General features: G+C 49.5%; 1 protein-coding gene across 1 annotated transcript; it reads right to left on the bottom strand.

Moving 5' to 3' along the window:
• Positions 1-4,635: 4,635 nt before the first annotated feature.
• LOC105285622 (glycosylated lysosomal membrane protein) lies at positions 4,636-9,758 on the bottom strand. The gene is made up of 6 exons (XM_011349928.3): positions 9,588-9,758; positions 7,668-7,928; positions 6,249-6,452; positions 5,765-5,995; positions 5,398-5,690; positions 4,636-5,271 (listed from the first exon to the last, which is right to left on the bottom strand). Exons 1-6 carry the CDS (start codon positions 9,699-9,701, stop codon positions 5,100-5,102), a joined length of 1,275 nt encoding a protein of 424 aa, XP_011348230.1. The 5' UTR covers positions 9,702-9,758; the 3' UTR covers positions 4,636-5,099.
• Between the last annotated feature and the right edge of the window lie 11,654 nt (positions 9,759-21,412).

Below are 21,412 nucleotides of genomic sequence, written 5' to 3'. Positions count from 1 at the left end.
GCGAATCCTAGCAATCCTCGGACAATCCCCGCTGATCGTCATCGCGAGCTCGTTTCTCTCTATCCCCCTCATGGGACCGACCGATTTCTTCCTGACCGCGGCACCATCGATCGATATATCGGGAACGGCAACCGCCGCGGCAGAGAGCCGCGCGTCACGCCATGGCACGTATATTTGTATGATATACCGAGCTGTGGCACACACCTTAGCGATTCGATTGCTGTCCTATCGCGCCTCGTAATCGAGACCTCGTTACTGCCGATGTGAACGACGGCGTACACCACCAGATTGACGCAGCGAACCGTCCAGCTTTAACGAAGAGCTCGCACCTACTTCGATAGTCGAAGTAGTCGAGCCAGCGACTGATCAGACGCGGCTACCACCGGAACTCAACTCTGATTTATTCCAATTCATTCTGATTCATTCTGATCACCGTGGATTCTCTCGCAATCGGTCTTTCCAGCCCGAGGAGCTTTTTGTGATGTCACGATGTTACATAATGCCTGATATTTTGTCGCTACGTTTGACTGAGGCAGATTTTCCGCGTGAGAGGAGAATAATAGAGGAGAATGGCGCAAGTGCTGGAATCGTGTTTCCTAAGGAAAAATGGGATTCCAGTTTGCTCGGAAGATTTACGAGCTAACCGTCCCCTGTATCTTGCAGATCCGAGGTGTAAGAGTTAAAGCCAGACGTGCGTCGATATACCAACAGCGTTAATCCGGAATTAATTAATTTTCTTTGTTGATCTACAATAATGAAGATCTCGATTCAGGAAGAAACGAATGTTCCCTGATCTGACAGTTTAATCCAGATTGTCGGTGCAGTTTTGGATTAAACGTTGTTCGGAAATCTTGTTAGCCGAAGATTGGCGGCGGACACTCGGCTGCTATATTTTTGTTAACATAAAGTGCTAAAAAAAGTGATTCCGTGGTTGCTTAAAGTGTGCTATTTATACCGTTACGGATACACCATTAGCCCACGTTACACCAATGATTATCTTATTAATATGTATCATTGTAATGCACGCCTCCGTATTCGCACGCCTCTATACCTCTCACATGCTATATTTACGTGCTATAGTATGCCCCTGGTGCTGCGGAATGTCAAACAATCCATCATGTAACATTGTAACCGACGCTGGATATTTAATGTGCATCTCTCGCACTTTGCAGACCGCGTTGCAGTATTTTCATATTAAAAGTGAAACCTTATATTACGAGAACGCAGCAGTGCGAGACGACTGCCGCGGTAATCGAAACGAAACGCAAACGTCAATGCAGATGCGATCGCTCTTCGTCGTATTTTACTTGTTCCTTATCAGATCTTTGTAGCAGCCGTGCGACACCATCGCAATCTTCGTATCATTCTGGGACTCTGTCTACATTTACGCGATCACGTATCTCGACAAAATTCGTCATGAATTTCCATTTCCTTTGTTAAACGGAATATTGTATTTCAGACTTCATAATTCTATGTTGTGCATCAAAAGACCGAGCGTCATCCATGCGACACCTCGACGTCAAGGTGAACATTCAACGTACAATCCAATTGAAACAAAGTGACAAATTCTCGAAATGTATTCAGGTGGGAATATTAAATCCTCTTTATTGTTGACCAAGCTGGCAAATACAAATAAAATGAGAAATTCTACCACTGAACCACAGATCAGACTGCTCGCCTGCGTGTTTCTCATTTTATTTGTATTTGCCAGTTTGGTCAACACTAAAGAGGATTTAATTTACTGGCGACATAAAGGCTCCTTTCTGTATTCAGGTGGGAATTGAAAGATCAAATTTTCGCACGTCATTCCGCGACGGAAAATTTAGCTGTTATAATTTGACTTGGCACCAGGTAATTTTGAAAGAACAATTTTCAAGAAACATCTAGAAGACGTTTGCGGGAGAACAGAACGTCTCTTAGACGCTTCCGCTGGTCGGACAGAAACACGCGTGCAACGTACACGAATGGCACACTTACGATTGAGGAGGTCGAACACTCTCCAGCGTAGGTGATCACCGCTGCGAACGTAAAGGAGAAGCGCGACGTAGCGATATGGAGAGAAAAGAGGCACTGCAACGTCGAAAGGGAGGGAGGGGGCGGGTTCTGGGATGCCTCGTTTGCTGGGCCTTGCTCGTTCAGCCTCGAGATAAGGGTAGCACAACTGAGCACTGTGCGACGACACTCCGACACACTTTCACACCGACAATGCGGACGAAAGAAGAAGAAAAACTACCGACGACGACGACGTGGCGCTCCTCGCGGATTCCGCCTCGCGCGCGCGATGTCTCTCCCCCTGCGTGCGTATCGCGTACGCGTGTATATCGAGCTCCTCTCCTCTCTCTTTCTCTGCGTTGCCTCCCACTTCGGATTCCGTTTTTCAGCCACCCTCGACCATCGGGCGACGATGGCGGCCCACGGTTATTCGAGGCGCACCTTCAGTCTCGGACGATCCTCTTCGTCACCGCCTCTTCCTTCCGCCTCTTCGCGTTCCTATCCTCCCTCGCAGCAACCCTCTCACGCAGCACCCTCAAGATTCCTCTTCCTCCTGCACCTTCTCCTCTTCTTGTTGTATCTCCTCCTCCCTCTTCTCCTCTTGTTCCTTCTCCTTCTCTATTCTTCACCGCAACGGCAAGGACCCGCCCCGTGTCGCGCTACACGAACGTGTAGTGGATGAAGAGAGCGTAAAACTTGCTCTGCGACAACATTATCCGGCCGGTTATCGGTACCTCGGTCGCCTCGTCATTTCGCCTCGCGTCCGTCCTACGTTCTAGCCGCCCGCGCGCCGCAACGAAAATTGATCGCGTTGCGCGCGACGGTCCCTTCCTTCCACGGGGGACAGGCCCGTCGACGCGTTCGTGTCCGACCGCCGCCGCGTCGCCCGTGTTGGCGCGGGGGTTGCTCCTCGCTTTTCGCGCGACGTCGTCCTCCGCGCTTAAAGTACCTTACCGCTCTTCTCGCCGTTCTCGCGCTGCGCCCTTAACTGTCCGCGCCGAGGGACCGAGGGTCCGGCGGGTCCTTCTTTATCCACTGCGTTTGTTCTGCACCGTCGACACCCTCCGCGGCACCCTCGTACACTCACGCACACGTACACGCGGGCTCGCGTAAGTCCGCGCGCGTACACCCTCACACGCACGCACACGCACACGCACACACACACACGCACACACACACACGATCGGACGCGCGGGCGATGGCGCGCGCGCACAAACGATCGTTCCCTTTAACCCTCTCGCTCCGATCCACCCTCAAAGACCACGTTCCTTCTCTCTCTCGAGCGCTATGTCCTCCTTCGCTGCTCCTCCCACTACCTATCGTTTTCTCGCTCGTTCGTTTCTCTCCTTCTGCCTCTGTCTCGGCTTTCAACCCTCCCTCGCTCTCTCCCGCGACACTCGCCACTAGCGCTACCCTGCACCACTTGGCGTCTCGACGGCCGTCGTCTCTCCCTCGCAGGAGCAACGCGGTCGGCACAATGGTTCGCTCACTGGTAACGCCAGGCCGTGGCTCTCCGTTCTCGCGTTGTCGAGTCCTCCTCGTCGGCACCCCCGGCGAACGAGTCCAGCGTTCGACTCTTGCGCGTATCTCGCACGCCGTTCGCACGCGCCGTGTTCTCGCACGGTTCGCTCCTTCGCAACGGCTCCGTTGCGTCTTCGTTTACCGCGACAACGATTCTTCTCGATGCCGACTGGCCGCGATCAGTCGAGCCGACGCGGACGCTACTGCATCGCCACGCGTCGGTCCCTCGCGCAGCGGACTACGCGGGAACTAGTCACGGCTACCTACCCCACTGTACACCCCGTTCGCGATCCGTTTCCTCCGCGCTACCAACCCCCGACGTTCCACCGCGTCAACCACCCACCCTGCCCCGCGTCCCGCCGCAAAGCCGTCGCGGTTCCGAGTCCGCTCCTCGGCAGCTCCTGCGACAGCGCGACACCCTCCTCCGAGGACTCGACACTCGGGAGGACGCCGTCGGGTAAGAACGACGTTGACAAAAGGAGCCGCGAATCGACGCGAGTTCCCTTCAAGCTTCTCGCGTGGCGTTAGCAACCGCACCACCGAGACGGCACCGACGGGCAAGATCAATGCTCCGTTCAGGGCTCGCGAGTGCTTGCGTGGTGCGCCACGGGGTGGATCAATGAAAATGTACCTCCCACCCGCCCAGCGTCGCGGATGTGCCCCCTCGCACATCACCACCCCCGCACCCGCGCACGACAGTAGGGAATACACGGTACCATACCGCGCCACTCTTACTACCGCTGCCTGAAAACATTCGCCCGCAACCCTTAGCTTGCGATATACGTGCGACCATACTCCACGAGCCGCGGTAAGCTCGTCCGCGCTGCGGATGTGCCACGCCGCTCTCGTGCACGTGTCGCTTTGTCGATCCGTCCGCTCTCAACTCTCATTCATATGGGATTAACTCTCTCGATAACTCGAGATAACTAACTGAGCGGACTCCCCTTGCCCGTGATTTCCTACTGATCCCTTGCAAACGATGCCGATCGTAGATGAGAATAAGAATGAGATTGTGCGAATGAGATAACGCATGAGTGCAGACGGATCTGTCGTCGTTAAAAGCGCGTGGATACGGGCGAGTTATTTTGAAGGAGAAATACATCTGAAAAAACGATTGCGAGATGTAGTACAGCTTATTGTATTGTATTTCATAAAATGTGCACGCGCAAAATTACAAATTGCCTAGAAAATGTTAACACGCTGTTCTCGCCACAGCGTATTTAGGAACAGATACGATCAATTCCACGGCATTCCGTTCACATTGAATGCGCCAGACGCGTTGCCTCAAAGTATATCAAAACGGAGGATCTCGAGGGGCAACGATTAGAAAGCCTCCCTTGGCGCTAAATACGTTGTGAGAGAAGAATAATATCACTCACCCTTATCACACTAAATATCAGATCCAACAGCTAACAGTTCGTGTAAAAATATATATACGTGTCATATATATCTATATATATATGTATATATAAATATAGGAATATCTCTTTATGTAGAACAATAGAGGTGGCATAGCGTCAGTGCAGCTAAACGCGCACGCGGGATGAGTCCCGCGAGAAGAACCGTCGTACTGCCGTGTCCTCTCATCAACTCAAATAGACGTTGCGCTGCTGCTTCGGCATTCTGTGCCGAACGCAAAGGTATAATCCGATGATGATCATGGCGAGCAAGGGCAGGCAGAGACCAATCGAGATGATTACTATGACTAGAGAGGAAAACCTCTCCTCGGGTGGGGTGCCGTATCCGACTAAGAAGGTCCTGCAATCAGAGCGTAGCGTACTTTGTCATTCGGGGTGGAAGAGGGAATAAATTAAATTAATATTCATGATGTAACGATGCGCGATAAAGTCGAGAAAAGTCAGTAACGAGCCTGACGTTACTCACCACGTCAAGTAATTCGTCCTCTTGTAGAAGCCGTCGCCTTTCGAGCCCAGAGAGACCATTAATCTCTGCAGCAGAAGGTGGTCATCCACCGCCGCGCCGTAGTAACGATAGAGCATCGTGTTCTTCAGCTCGCCCGTGTAATTCAACATCTTCGCCGGATACTGCATCGTCTCCGTGGAGCTGGTGATGTCGCGCGACGCGCTGTTGTACGATATCGGCCGCCACTGCAGGTACGCCCCGGATTTCAGTCCGCCGTCCGATTCTCTGTAAGGCGGTGTCCTAACTTCGACCACCTGGAAAAGCGCGTATCAGGAAACTTTACGACGATGCTTCCGATTGAAAAGCGGCAGACGCCCACGACCGTTACCTCGAATATACCCGGTGTGTGCTCGTCGTCCACGCTCTTCTTCGGGTCAACAAACATCGGTATTTTCGGGTCGCCGCCGCCGACCACGAGCAGCTCCACGGCGAACCTGCTGGCGGAGAACGCTTTCGTCGTCTCGAGGTGGTCGAGGATGATGTCCAGTTGCGTGGAGTTCTCCGTGTGCAGCATGTGCGGCACCGTGTCCGAGTGGTCAGCGGTACAAAAGCCCTGCAGCTGAAAAACAGCGGGAGGAGGGCTTTACGCGGACGCTTCGCGTCCCAGTTCACCGGAAACCGGATTTGTTTTATGTTGCTCGCGTTCGCGCGATGGAGTTATATCGATATCAGAATAGAATTCTATCGTCGATTAAACCGGATTCAATGAAGCTCTATCGTGCGTGGAGCGTTCTCGCATGCGTGGCTACATCACTATCGATAATAATAATAATAGCGGTACTTTCTCTTGAAAAAGCTGCAAAATACTTTACCGAAAGCTTTATACTCCCGTATCTGCTGATGTTCTTAGCTGTATCGTGATAAGAGTTACCCTCCATATCCAGGTAGACGAGTTCGCTGTTTTGCGACAGGGACACGCGCCGCCAGTCGAAATACTCGAGACGCAATGCGTTTATGTTGTTGACGTTGGCAGTGTCAATCATTGCCGTGTCATTAACGTCGTTGAATTCGATAATCTGTAACAGCAGACGGGATCGGCGTTATTAGACGTGATTACCAGTGCTATATTAGCTCGATATCCGCTCGATTGGACTGAAGCTAGGATCTTCTTAAGTCATAATAACAGTTGGCGAAATCGGGTCGCCCTCCCTGTTTTCCCCCGATGATGAAGTCGCATGTCCGGATTTATTATAGATAAGTGCAATCGCAATTTCTAGCACGCGCTCGCGCATCAGCATCAACAAAATTATCTGCGTTCGACTATATTCTCGTCGCAATATTATTGGTCGACGTGCCCGAAATTCCCAATGAACGCAGCTGATCAATCGCGCCGAAACTTGTTCGTTTATTGCTACGAACGTCCAACTTCGCATGCGCGCACTATCAATCCCGTCACATAAAGTGACTCAATCGTCAATAGATTACGCGTTTGATATATAAATAATTAATCGGAATTGATTTCGCGCTGATACTGAATTAACTCGTTGAATGAGATAATGAAGATAATAAAGCTGCGGTAATGAAGTTACAAATAAGTAAGACTTTACGTGGAACAATGATATTCCGTGCTTCCCAAAGCTGAAACGTATACGCTTCAACGTAGCAAAACCGTGGCGCGCATGGGAGGATCCGTGCATGTTTTTGGTGAGGAGAAGAGACACTCGACTTGAGAGGAAGTTCTGTCAAGTGGAAATGTTGGAGTGCACAGATTTAATTAAGAAACCGCAAGGTGTATGCTCCTATGCACTTGACGGAGGAATGCGACGAGTGGATCCGCGTCACTGGCTTGGATTTATGTTCAAATTTAGCGGAAACAAATCGTGGTAAAAGACTAGGAGCCGAAAACTTTTGTATCTCTATGTATATTTAAGTACGTATTGCGTATTATCTATATAAATCTTTATGTATATTTTTTATATAAATTATATATATAATTGCTACATCAGTCTTGGAGCTAAATCAATTCTCTCAATTTTTCATTCCAACATCTAAATATTAATCATGCGTTTAAATTAAAAACAGTGTAAAATAAAATTTATTATCCAAGACTTGATAATAAAAGTACGCTCTTGTTCTTCCATTTAATTTTAATTTCTACAACACTTGCTAAGCCTTGTAATTTATCCCGTTAAGTGGGATAAGCCTGAGCGATCGTTAGCACGGCTAAACCGCGCGCAACTATTAGACAATAAAGAAAAGGAAGAAGAGCAGAGATCTTGTATGAATATTACCTTATTTATTATCACCCCGAAGGTATAAGTGACCTCCCCCATGAAAAAGACCGAGCCCGGTCTCCCCGCGAGGTAATCGTCCCAGTTGATGTAGAGCGAGGTGGATGTAGGCGAATGTGCCATCAATACGGACGGTTTGTCGATGAAATCCCACAGGTAATGTAACGTGTCGTTGTGCGGGCCGTTGGCCATCAGGTAGAGCATCGTCACATTTCGCTGGTGGCACAGGTCGCCGCAGCCCGGGTTCACCCACGACCGTAACTAAAGGCAAACCACGAATGTTTTATAGATCGTTGCAGATACGTCGCGATTAGACGACGCTTACGTATTAACGGACGGGTGACCTAGATCAGTGCCGGAACGTGTCCGACGGCCTTGCCGTACGTACGAGCCCCCAGGTTCGCACACAGTCACCGCACACGGTCGCTTAACACGCAAAATGATGTTACCGTTTACGCTAATGCACCTATGCGCGTACGCTCGGTGCATTTTTCCGTATTTCCTCGCGCGAGTCGATAATCGTGAGATTCGCGGCTCGAATTTTTGCGCCGTGAATTCCGATAAAGCGAGCAATCTGATTTTATTCTGCGATTCCACGAAACGCGGGATTCTCGGAGTGATTCTTGAAATTAGCCAAAGGCAAATCCGACGAGCCAAACTGATCTCGCGCGGAGTCTCGTGCTCCCCGGTTTCTCCTTTGTCTCTGGTAATACTTTCAATAACGTTCAATAATCGATATGACCGACGAAAAGGTATTAATTCTCGCGCTGCAGATGTACTCCCCGTTTTATTTCCACGGGAGCCAACAGCGTTCCCCAACAGCGCGTTCTCTTGCGTTAGTTTATGTACGTATTTACTAATTCACTCCAGGGATCGATACTCCGGGCTCATTTTAAATTCAAGACTAGGTGCCACGTGCAAGATGCAGTATTGAGCATCCGCATGAATACCTTGAAATATTAACAACGAGAGTTTACAACGTACTCGCGTGGTCACTCGCGGCTAACGAATCTTCTCTCTCTTTAGCGCGACTCTCAACTCGTATCGATAAACACATCGGATAAGTATCTAATCTACTGCGACCGGTGGCAGGCAAAACGTGCGCAAACAAATCAAGCATCCCGCGAGACTCTCTAACAAAGGAAAGGCAAAAAAGTCTCGCAAGATCGAGATCACGAAATAAGTTTCCCCGCCTTTGCCGAGACTTGCTCCAAGTTATTCGGGTCACGTTGTAGGTGCTTTTAAGCATTATTTGCTCGGACTAACTCCAAGGCCAACGAGATCCGGATCCTGATGGAATGCAGCTAACGCGTGATCAATCGCTAATCAATCGCTAATTAATCACGTTAATCCAGCGCGGTGGTCCGGCGCGCCGCGCGCATTACGATCGACCGTGCCCTTAGATCCCGCGCGATCTGGGTCGCGCCGCTGCACTTATCCGATCACCCATTAATGCGAGCGAGCGGCCAATTTATCAATGAATCCACCTGTTCGACACAACGAACTCGTAATGAGCTTGCAACAGCGACACATACACACGGACGCACGCATACAGGGACAAGCGTGTGCGCGTGCGTGCGAGCACGCACTTGTAAACATCGAGATTCCGATGGAAACGCAAGCGGAAGCGGGAATCGCCGGGGAGCTCGCGCTGGCGGCGAGCGCAACACGCCCCCGAAACTCGCTCGTCGACGATGCGATCGAGCACAAAGCACCCTCCTTCCCTCTCGCTTTCCTCCCCGAGGAATACGCGGTAAAAAAGGCTCGCTCCGGGAGTTCAAAGTCGCGCGATGAATCACGCGCGCGTGTGCGTCCTTCCTTGCTTCTTTCTTTTCGGAAGCGCGACTCCGTTGCGCTCCGACTCGCGGATGAAACGGTCGATCGGCCGATTCGATGAGACGCATCGCGATCCGTACTCACCGTGCGCTGCGTGGAGTAAACCGAGTCCGCCAATGCGATGACCAGTAACAAACAAAGCGGCACGACGCTGGCCATGCCCGTCGTTGCGTGCGACAACCACGTCCAAAACAACATCACGCTCCTCGCTCGTCGATGATACTACTCAACACTACTGCGTGAAGCGATACGCGAACGCGTGGGAATGAGTGACGTCTGACGTCGCGGTTCGCGCGACAAGCAGCGCCACCGCGGAGGCGGAGGCAATCACGAGGAGCGCCGCGGTCGGTAAAGTCGGGATTGATATCGGATCTTGCTCGGTCGCTTCGGTAGAATTGAAAATTTTATTCTACTTAATTACCGACTGAATATCACGCGTTTAATAAAGCAGATAAATTAATGGTAATTGTGAAGGAGAGCTCCTTCCTCTCCGATTTCCTTCAAACTTGGTAGAAATGTATATTTTGGTCCTAAAACACGATTGCGAGAAGGAAAATCGTCGCTCTCAAGTAGAAAAAAAGTTATTACGTGCTGAAAAGTGACAGTTTCGAGGTTAGGAAATCTGTCACATCGGCAATCTACGGGCGTAGCGCACTGACCAAGCATGCGCGGTGTTTTTTCACACGCTTTTTATGCTTATTTTGTTCATAGTATACTTTATAGCAGCGAAATGTAAGATTACTTGTGTTAATTTCCAAATTGCTATTACACTTCGGACACTGTATTTCTTTGTTTATTAAATGATGCTCATTGGCAAATAAAAAGATAATTTGGTAATTAAGTATACTACAGACGACCTTCGCGATTTTAAATAAAAAACGCGGTTGGGTTGGGTTAGGTCTTTCGCAGTTTTTACTTTCGATTAAAGTAGAGAATAATTTCTATTTAATTGTTTGATTTTTGTTAAAGCAGAGAATACCGTGTATTTAACTATAATTACAAAATTATCTTTTTATTTGCCACTGAGCATCATTTAATAAACAAAGAAATACAGTGTCCGAAGTGTAATAGCAATTTGGAAATTAATGCAGGAAACTCACCGATTCCGTCGGTAATACAGACGACTCCAGGATCGCCTTAACACAAGTAATCTTACATTTCGCTGCTATAAAGTATACTATGAACAAAATAAGCATAAAAAGCGTGTGAAAAACACCGCGCATCATGCTTGGTCAGTGTGCGCTACGCCCGTAGACTGCCGGTATGACAGATTTCCTAACCCCGAAACTGTTATTTGAGTAAGCTGTAACTTTGGTTCTACTTGAGCGCGACGATTTTCCTTCTCGCAATCGTGTTTTAGGACCAAAATATACATTTCTACCAAGTTTGAAGGAAATCGGAGAGGAAGGAGCTCTCCTTCACAATTACCAAATTAATTAGTAATAAGCGAATTTCGTGTATTCTCTGAAACATTATAATACAGCTAGAATTATTTTTGTAAAATGCGACAAAATATATATTGCATCTATTATGCGATACTACCATACTATTCAAATATTTGGCTTCCTTTTAGCAAGGCAAGAACGAAATAAAATTTTGCATAAACGACTGCAGATGTTAGAGAATCTTTACGTTTATCGTGATAAATTTCCAACAAATAGTGTCCACCATATACATACATACACTATTCTTTATTTGGCATTTACGTATTAAATTAAATATACCATTAAAAACGCAGTTCAAACACAAATACAAATTCCCACTGAAAAGAATTGCAGGTTGCGTAAAACCTAAACAAATCATAAATAATATTAAATATATTATTCATTTTTATCATAGATAAATTTCTGCAGACTAGTAGACAGTTCCTTAAGTCACAATCATTACCCATAATTATCATTTATTCCTCTCGTTTCACAGGCGGCGCATTAATTCGAATTACCATAATTTTTCTTCCGCGCTCGAGCAACGCCGCGGTATTGTGCTCGTTAAGCGTCTCCATCGTTGTATATTTTCGCCTTACCCCGCTCCTTCGCATATCGGCGATATCGAAAAATTCGCCGCAGTCAAGGATCGGTACTTACCCCGATGGCGGTGCCCGCGTCCTCCGCAGACACCATCGCGCGCGTCGGCGCACAATAGCGGCCGGGCTCTTGTGGGATTTTAACGTCGGTGCATTGTAAATATGTAATACGAGCTGCCTTTCGCGCCGAGAGAAGGAAACTCGTACCCCATTGGCCGTCGGATTCCGCCAACGGTGGTGGAGTTACCAAGCCTCGGCACAGTATCCCGCGGAGACTCTCTTCCTCTCTTTCTCCCGCTATAATCCCGCTCTATACTTTATACATACGTACCTTCGTCCGCGCGTGCAGGCCTTGAGACGCGTATTAAAATTCATCGTACCCGTGAAAAATTCCCATATCGCCGCCGTAACGCAATCGGGCGAGCCTGGGACGGTCGCGCCTTACTGCATCGGCAGTCGCCTGCCTTGTCGCGCATCTGCTCCTCCTTGTATGTACGAGAGATCTGTGGGTCCGAGATCGAAGCCTGCCTTCGGCGTCGCACGTAAAATCTTCAAAATTGTTATGCATTATTATTATTCTTCGCATGAAATTTGCATGAACGATTACGCGCACTCGCGTAATCTCGCCCGCTGCGAGCGTCGCTAACTGAAACAATTATAACGCGACACTGCGGGATTGCAGAACCGCGCGAGATAATTACAACTACGAAATTGCGACCGCGAGATAATTGCAATCGCGAGATCATCAAACTCGCAAGCGGCACTTTCTAACCAGGCACTGTAACCGAACACACACGATGCGACGTTCTCATTAAAAAGAAAAGAGGAAAAAAAAGCAGGAACTTCTTTAAAATTAATCCACGCGGAAGGAAAGCCTGCCGGCGTTTCCTTCCGCGAATCGCGGAATCGGGATCACGAGGAAAGCCGCTACCGCGAAGCTACGCGTAATCGGTTACAGTTTCGCGCGCGCGTTCGAGAGACGAGACCACCCTTCCCGTCGGCGATAGCGACGACTCGCCGACGATCGGTTCGCTCGGGACACCGGGTACAGGCGGGGAAAGAGAACGTGCAAAAAGAACGTTAAGCGGGCAGACTGCGACCTTGACCGAAGCGGTGTCCGTGCGCGAGGCGAGGCGAGACGAGGCGAGCGTACACGCCTCGTCCGTCTAGCGCGTCGAGGGGTACCATTCCCTCAGCCGGTCGGTCTCTTTCTCTCTCTTTCTCTCCCTCTCCCTCCTCTCTTTCTCAAGCCGATTTCCTTTTCGATGCGGACGATTTTTTCCGAGCGCGTAATACATGTAAAATACATCCCTCACCGCGAAGCTAATGAACGCTTAAATCCGAAAAGCCGGTAATCTCGCCGGATCCGATCCGCCGTAAAACGTCCTCGATGCGCGGATGATTCGCTCTTTCTTTTCAGTCATCCACGTGATCGTACGTAAGATACGCGAACTTAATTTCTGCCCGATCACGATGAAATTTCGATCGCGGAAAAGAGAATTGCAAGAATTTTTCGAAATACTCGGTGTTGGGAACGTGCACCGACGCGTACGCGGATGCGTACTCAGCACGCTTAAAAAAAGTCGAGGGACATCTTCGCGGGAGAAATTCTAGACGAGACGCGCGTGCGGCGTTGCATTACCGAAATACGAACGCGATACTCGAATTATATATCGAGGAGAGAGAGAGATATATATCCACTCGGTGAGAAGAACAAAGTCCTGCATGTGCGATGTTTAATTAATCGGCAACGGGGAAAAGAGTTACTCGCTCGATAAATTCAAGCATTAAAGGACTTAAAGCGGAGGGGGGGGGGGGAAGGAAGATAACAATTGCATCTCACTCACGAAATTGGCAAGCTTAAGCCGGGAGAGATTTGTCGCCGATCGCAAAGCCGAAGCACTCACGAGGACGACGCCGAGGCTCGCGATCTATCACAGCCAGAAGAGCCAGAACAGCAGGAGCGCTCAAGGTCAAGGTTGAGCCGGGCACTCCCTTTCGGTGCCCCCCCTGAGGAGAGAGTAGACCGCTCAAGGGACCGTCCCTCTTCGTCTCCGGATGAGGTCTCCCGATTTTTCCGAAGTACGAAGAGCCGAAGAGCGAAGGTGAAGCGGCGAGCTGAACGCGCGCGCGTTCCCGGGCAGTGCTCCTCGACTCGATTTCGTGATACAACGCGCTGAAGGTCGTCGCGAGGAGCCGGGAGATCCGCGGGAGAATAGAACCGTCTCGCATGTACTGGGTGGCGCGATCGGAAACAGGTTTTCGTCTTCGCCGTGCTCTCACCCCGCGTCCCCCGCCACGCTACGTGTGTCCCGTCTACGTACAACGAGGATCTCCTCCTCGCGCTAGATACTGCCGATAGACTCCTCTTGACACTCTTGCGCTGCTTTTGCGTTAAAAAGAAGGTGACGGTCAGTCAGAAAAATTATGGAAATCGAGGAATTTTCTGTAACTTCCTGTAGGACTACGGGCGATTCCAAATCTTCTGTTTTTTAGCCGATCAGGATTTCTTCTGCGAATTTTCTCAGTTTTCACAGTTACTTTTCACAGGTATCACAGGTATCATTGAAGCACAGATCTCTTTCCTGATCTTCGTTAACGTCAAATGAGATTTGCGTGCTCATCCGTTCTCTCTACTTGATCCTAAGCGTCACCGTCATGTAGCTTATCGAGCGTCGCATTTCGTCCTTCTCGTCCTTGGGCGATCGATAGATTGCATAAGTATTCACGTCGGTTAACTTTGCGCGACAAATATCACGCTCGAAGTCAAAATCGTCTATATACTGGGTGCTCCGTAATTATCTAGGCTGCGAAATTCAAGTTTTCATGAAGTAAATTGCATTGTAAAGGACACTGATGCGTGCAAAAATATTTTACGCAGATTGTTTAAAGAGAATTTTATAGAATATTATTTAAAAGGAATTTTCTTCGATAATTTTGGCACATAGATTACATCGCGTAAAAAAATGTAACGACGACGACTACATTCTTGGCCAACCTTCGCGCGATTCCACAAGGCAGGCAAAGTGCGAATGATACCTCGCAGTGATTCGATACCTCGCAGTTACTACGTTCGACTCGATCCGGTATCCCTCGTCCTCCAGCTTCTTCAAGAGGAATCGCGCCTGAAATCCGAGTCAGAGAACTCCGAACTCCGCCGCGAGCGAGGAGACGAAACGATCCCGCTCACGTTGCACGCTCATCGCCGAACGTAAACGGCCGGTCGCCGATTTTTCGCACGTTACACCGATACCTCCGGACGGCGCGACAGCTGACTCCGTTTTACGGCCGAGGACTGCTCGGCCTCCTCAGGACGCAAGACGATACTCGCTATCTCTGTTGTAAAAGGGCGCTATCACGAAAGCCGATATCGTTATCCGAAATTAACGTTACCGGATCGCGGACCGGTCGGCGCCGAGCGTCGACTGTGGGAGGTTTCGCAATTTAACGCGACTGACGAGCACGCACGCACGCACGCACGCACGCACATCGACACCATCGCAGGCATCGGCGGACGGGTGGGCCGATCGAATTCGAAGGCGAGAGCGATAATTTTGCACCCGGCGCGACAACTGAAAGACCTCCGACTGCACTCGGTGTAACTCGCGGCGAGAACGAGCGCGCCGGTTGGGTTGCTGCTGCCGCTGCTGCGGCGGCCGCCGCCGCCGTCGTCGTCGCCGCTGCCACCGGTCGCGTCGCGTCGGCAAGAGAATGAAAAACGGACAAAGAGTCTTCTTGCGGGCAAGAGAGCACCCGCCGGTTCTCGGCCAATAGGAGGAATCGGCACGATCGCCCGGCGCACCGGCCGGCTAACGTTCGACCGCGCGATCCTTCGCGAAAGGGGACGATCGGGACGATTCTCCGCGAAATGGAGGAGGATCCCGACACTCGCGTTCTCGCGAAGCGAATTCTCCGTGAGAACGAATGTTCGCTGTGAAAAATTAATACTTTTCCGGATTTTTCGCGCAGAGATAAGCGAAACGGAACGCGGATCCTGCCACAGGAAACGCCGGGGAAATGCGAGAATGTCTGCAAAGAAGAGAGTCAGCAAAGATGGAGGCGCGAGAACTCCTCGCGATGGAGATGTAGAAGAATGGGGAATCATGAGAGATTTGATCGTCGGGGAAATTGCAAAATCGAATTTGATTGTTCTTTGAAATAAAGTAAAAAAAAAAACAGCAAATTCCACGTTCACAAGCGCGCAGAGATAATTACATGGAGTTCACTGCGAATGAAATTCGTGCCATGCACCGAGCTCGAACTTGAGCGGAAAGAAGTCGCTTGGAAGTATAGCGGGGAAAGGAAGCACTCGATGGGAAGTTGCGCTATCGAAAGTGGCGGAGGCTCGCGATGCCATTCCTGCAAAATTGCGGGACACGCTCCACCGCGTCCCCTTTGCCTGGCGCGCGATGTGCATAACGATAAGAAGGAGACGACGGCGCACCGGCGACAGGTGCGACGTCATAAAGTCGCTCGATGAATTGATTGATGCGATACGTTGGGTGATATACGAGTTATTAATTTAGTTTACCATTCCGCGAGCTCGCGATGCGCGACGGGAATGTGAATTTCGCCAGCCTGAATGTTAAAAGGCAACACTGACACAACGCCAATGGCGGCTTCCGCAACAGTTGTTAGGACTATAGCTAGAAATGCAGCTATATAGAATCGCTGAAGACATTATTGCAATCGCTCGCGATATATTCAGACGTTAAATTACGAGTCGATGAGAGGAGAAAGTTTCAGACGCGTTCAATTGATATCAGTGTTTCCCGAGCTCTTAGTTAAATCGGACCGATGAAGGAAGTGCTTTATTCCTTCCGACATTAAACGATCCACACCGCGTGTGTAATCTGATTCCGCTGAACCCGCAGAAATTTCTGTCTTTCTTCGCAATAATTACTTCTATAAATAACTTTTTATAAATAAAAAGAGAGAATTCAGGCATTACGCTTGGAATTTTTGCGAATTACCTATCCGGTTCTCCGGAAAACGTTGAAAATTCCACGAAACCGCGAAGCGCCCTCGGGAAACTCTGACTGAACTGCCACTGAACTCTGTCATTTCTGAAGCTACGATACCTAGGAGTCGAGGCCATCCGTACGCACTCAATGTCACTCGGCCGAGACCGCCGCAGGAGCGTCCGACGCGCGTCGGCCGTCGTGGCGTCGCGGGACCGAAAACCGGCAGGAAACGGTACGACGCGACAACGATGACGACGACAGCGACGGCGACAGGTGAAGCACTGCAGCGCGCGTAGCTGCACTCGCGAAGGGCGAGAAGAGCGCGCGGCCTCGACCGCGACCGCCGCGGCCGGCGGGTTTCCAGGCGGGAACTCGCTCCGACGAGCACTCCGCCGCCATCTATGGCTGCGGTGCTATGGTGCGGCCGGGCCGCACTCTCCTCTTCGCCTCCGTAATCCCTCGCGCTCGCCCCGGCAGGAATCACAGACAATTAATCATAAAAGGCCGCGAGTGTGCTGCGAACGCAGTCCCGGTGCATCGGTATTGGTCCGCTGCGGTGCAGCGATGGTAGCGGCCGCTCGTGATGCTCATGCAACGACGATGACGACGAGGATAATCGCGACACGCATAGAAAAGTGGTTCGGGACTGGCGGGGAGGCAACGGGGGAAGGAGAAGAAGAAGAAGAAGAAGCATCAGCAGAAGAAGAAGAAGAAGAAGAACACGGAGAACCGGTTCCACCATCGGGGGTTCCCGAGCCTCGGCGATCCGTCTGGCTTGGCTCGTCGCCGACTCGCTCACGTCGCCGTTCGGCTCTCGGCTCCCCATGCTGCGCGCGATCACCCGCTCCGATGCACCACCTACCCACCTACCTACCTACCTACCTACCTACCTGCTTTTGCCCTGCCTGACCGCCTGCTCGCCCGTCTGCCTTCGCCTGCCTTTGCCTGCCTGCCTTCCCGCGTGTGCCCTCCTCGCCCTGTGCTTGTCCGCCCATATCTGCCTACCAACCTGCCTGCCTACCTTCGGCCGCGAAGGGGACCCTCGCGGAATTCCTGCCCGCGAGAGGCTACGCCGCTCTTCTCTTACCCTCCCCGCATGGGAACACGGGCGAGAGGGATATCGGCGGCGTTCGCTTGGATACAGGGATACTATGCGTATCTAAATGTAACACGGTATCGAGCGGCGATACGCGTGCGGTTTCCGTAACTTCGGCTTCGCTACGGACGCGCACGAATTCTATGATTTCCTTTTGCCTCGCTGGGGAATGTGTGCAGCCGGTGATCTTATCTCATTAATGCGCTTTGCCTAGGCATATACTATGGGATATCGATAATTGATCTCCAACTTAACACCGAGCAATGGAGCAACTATTATAACACGGTCGGCGTTATGATTTTAACAAGCGGAGATATTTCGCTACGATATTTCTGCGATATTTCGTGTCGAAGCTCAACCGCATTTTACACCGTACTTCCCCCCCCCCCCCCCCTCAAATACGGCATTCGTGGTGCAAAATATTCCGACATGGCACGGGTTGCGCTCCCTGCGGTTTCTCGGCGCGTAAAACACTCCGAAAGAGAGACGGAGTTGAAATTGCACATTATGAGATCGGGGATTGCAAAAGCCCAGCCGTTGAGCACTGCGAAACCTTTCTCTCTCCTCTCGCGCCTCGTAATCTGGCCACGCTGGGCATTCGTCCTCGTCTTCGGCGTCACCGCGTTCATCCCCGAACCAGTTCGAGCGTACGCTTTCCGCCCGCTCGTCTTTAATCTTTCAATTAAGAAAAAGAGAGGACCGATCCGAGATAGGGGAGTACAAGACCGCGTCCGCGTCTGCTACATTTTTAGCTGCGGCAGGCCCGTCCAAGCGTATCGCAGGCTGTAATCTGAATATACCGCCCTGACATTTCGAGATACCCCGATGAGGGATGAGTCCTCCACATACTTTCGTGCGTTCACGCACGAAACGCGAACTTTTAACGAGCCGCAAGCCTCGCGCTGGAGTCGGTAAAGCGAGAAACGCGGATCGCACGCTGAAAGCCGATTCTCGATGAATAACGACGAGAGGCGCGAGTTCGTTCTCCCGATGCGTTTTTCCGCCGAATATACGCGTACGTGGAGCTCAACAAAGAGAGGAAGCGAGAGAGAAAAAGAGGGAGGGGGGGCTCGCGTACGCATCGAGTCGCATTCCTGCAGCGGGATGATAAGTTCGTTGTGGCGCGTACACGTATGCACGTTACCGTCGCGCTGCAGCCGAGAAATAGTCGAGCGGCCGGCTTCGTCGGCCCCGGCACTGACCTTGGATCGCGCGAGTCCCAGCGAGCCGCGGCGCGCCGTAGACGCGAGCTGCTTTAAAAGCAGCACGCACGCTCCTTTCATCGTCATCGGAAGAGGAGTGCGCAGGGGTGTACTCCCGAAAAAGCTGCCACCAGGTTGCCGGCTACCCGATGGCACCACTGCCGCAGCGTTCGTGGATATAAATCGCGAAGGAGCCGACGCGCCGCGTTACTCGCAGCTATCCGCTTCGGCGATGATATTCTCTGCCTCTTTTTTTCCTTTTTTTTTTGGTAAAAAGTGTAAGAAGATATCCTCGCGCGACTGACCTGATGAAGAGTAAAATTCATCTTAAATTATTTTTATTTAAATTATTATAATAGTTGCTTAAATTATTATTGGATATTGGATTGAATTAAAGGACTGATTTATAAATTCGAATTATTCGCGATTGAATTGAAAGAGTTAATTATTTAAAAATAAAATAAGAACTATGCATTTTGTAGAGTCTATGGAGAGTCGAATATTTCTAAACTTTGGCTTTCGAAAATTGGACGAACTCGCTTAAAGAATATTATACTAATATAGCTTGCAAAATACTTTTTAATTTTTGATATATTATTTACTATATTAAAATATATAACTAACAGCAGATTTTATAAAAACATTATCAAAGAAGAAGTACAGTCGAGGAAGAAATGCAAACTAAACAAATGCAGCTAAACGCGAGAGCGAAATATCGATTTGGTGCCAGGTGCATCCTGATCCGACTACACTCCTGCGAAAGAGAGTGCAGGACGAGTTTCTAGCAACTTCCACCGGAGAATACAAAGTCATAAAAAGTTCTACACAAGTTCTCGTTCGTCGAACCGTTTGCCGTGTTACAATAAATTCCAATTATTTATTTCGAGTTGTTACAAAGTATTTTGAGATATATTCAGATTCGACAAACTAGCCTATGATATAATGATGTAGATACATAACGTGACACTATATACGTAATAAATAGAGCGGCTCGTGATCATTCTCGATATCTGTAATTCATAATTTTCACTTACGCAGCACTCTTTCATACTCCATTGAGCCTCGCCATGCTCGGGCAAATATTTAACTCTCTACGTTCACTTTCGAGATGCACTTTCGAGACCTGACTTCTCCGCAAATTACAGCGAATTCTAATAATATTTTATGCCACGGTTTCACAATACGATGAGTAGTATCACAGATGAATCGATACGCAGATTTTGCGTTGATTAACAATCGACGTGTCCAGTAAACTTAATTGATGGAAAAACATGCGTTAAAAAATATGAAAATCCTTAAAATTGCACGTTGGACGGAAGACGCGTGGAATTAGGCAATATTTATTAATCACCAGCGTTTAGTTTAACGATTGTTTATAGCCGTGATAAATGTCCGTTGCAAACAGAAACCAGTTTCGTTTACGGCAAACAATGCCACGACAGTAATCTCGTGAAAGACATGAAGCTGATGCGACATGTTATGCGACACGTTACGCAACCGTTTTCCTTCATCCTCCAACCACACATAAACATCATAGACACAAACCATGATGTACACTGAAACGCAGCTAATTAGCCATTAACTTTTACCGCTATAACAAGATATCGCTGTTACGATCCTCCAAGTCATTCCACTCGCGATAAATTTGTCGTGATGAGATTTCATTTCAAAATTGAGCGAAAAAATATCAACGTTAAAAATGTTTTATATTTAGTTTAAATGTTTTATATATTTTATATGATTTATATTTAATGTTTTATATTTAGCACTGAATATAAATATTGAGCTTAGCTCTTTTAGTACAACAATGGACCAAGAATACTCCTCAATCCTATTCAGAGACACGTCAATTGGCGACGGTCGTTCTTACATGTCCCGCGCGTGCGAAATTTTTCATCAATCTCTACCTTAACTTCTGACGACAAGGAGAACGCAATAATTCCAACGCAGCTATGTAAGGCAACAGGCGACGATTCATGGCAAGATTGATGAGACCGTGCGCACGAGTCATCGCGGGATTCGCGACTGTCATCGCTGATTTGTGCACTCGTTCCTCCAGATCCTCCAGAGAAAGGCTCTTGGCTCGTAAAAGCACTCCAGTCTATTAGGCAGGTGTTACTATACGTGATATTAACGAACAGTAATTACAGTGAAATCCAAAATAAATCCTTCTAATCCATCTTCGACACGAGGGAAAGAAGGAGTACAAATTTCGCTAATGAAGTTCGCTAATGCAACCGGCGATTCGCTCAGTTACTCGACACGTTAGTGTCCCATGAAACATTTCTGAAACAAAATACACAACACAGAGTGTACAAGAACATAATCGAAGAGAGGAGGGAGCCGGGACAGTAAAACGCGAATTGACGGTCAAGTTCGCGGCAATCAGGAACATAAAGAGTGTATCGATGACAATCAATGTAGTCTAAAGGGACCGCCACGGCATCGATATCAGTGAGGCAACCAACTGGGGGACCAACTCGGGTTCAACTGGAGGACCAATTGGGAGACCGACCAGTGTCTTCGGCGATCATGAGGCGTTCAACGGAGACAACGGAGGTGCGTGTGGTCCCCGCGGAGGGCTGCGGCGGGTGGTTCGCGCGTACGCGAGCGCGGAACACAAT

This window comes from Ooceraea biroi, chromosome 8 (assembly GCF_003672135.1).
Source record: "Ooceraea biroi isolate clonal line C1 chromosome 8, Obir_v5.4, whole genome shotgun sequence".
Lineage (NCBI taxonomy): Eukaryota > Metazoa > Arthropoda > Insecta > Hymenoptera > Formicidae > Ooceraea > Ooceraea biroi.
Note: the sequence above shows the minus strand (reverse complement) of the source record. Positions and strands in the feature narration are given on the sequence as shown.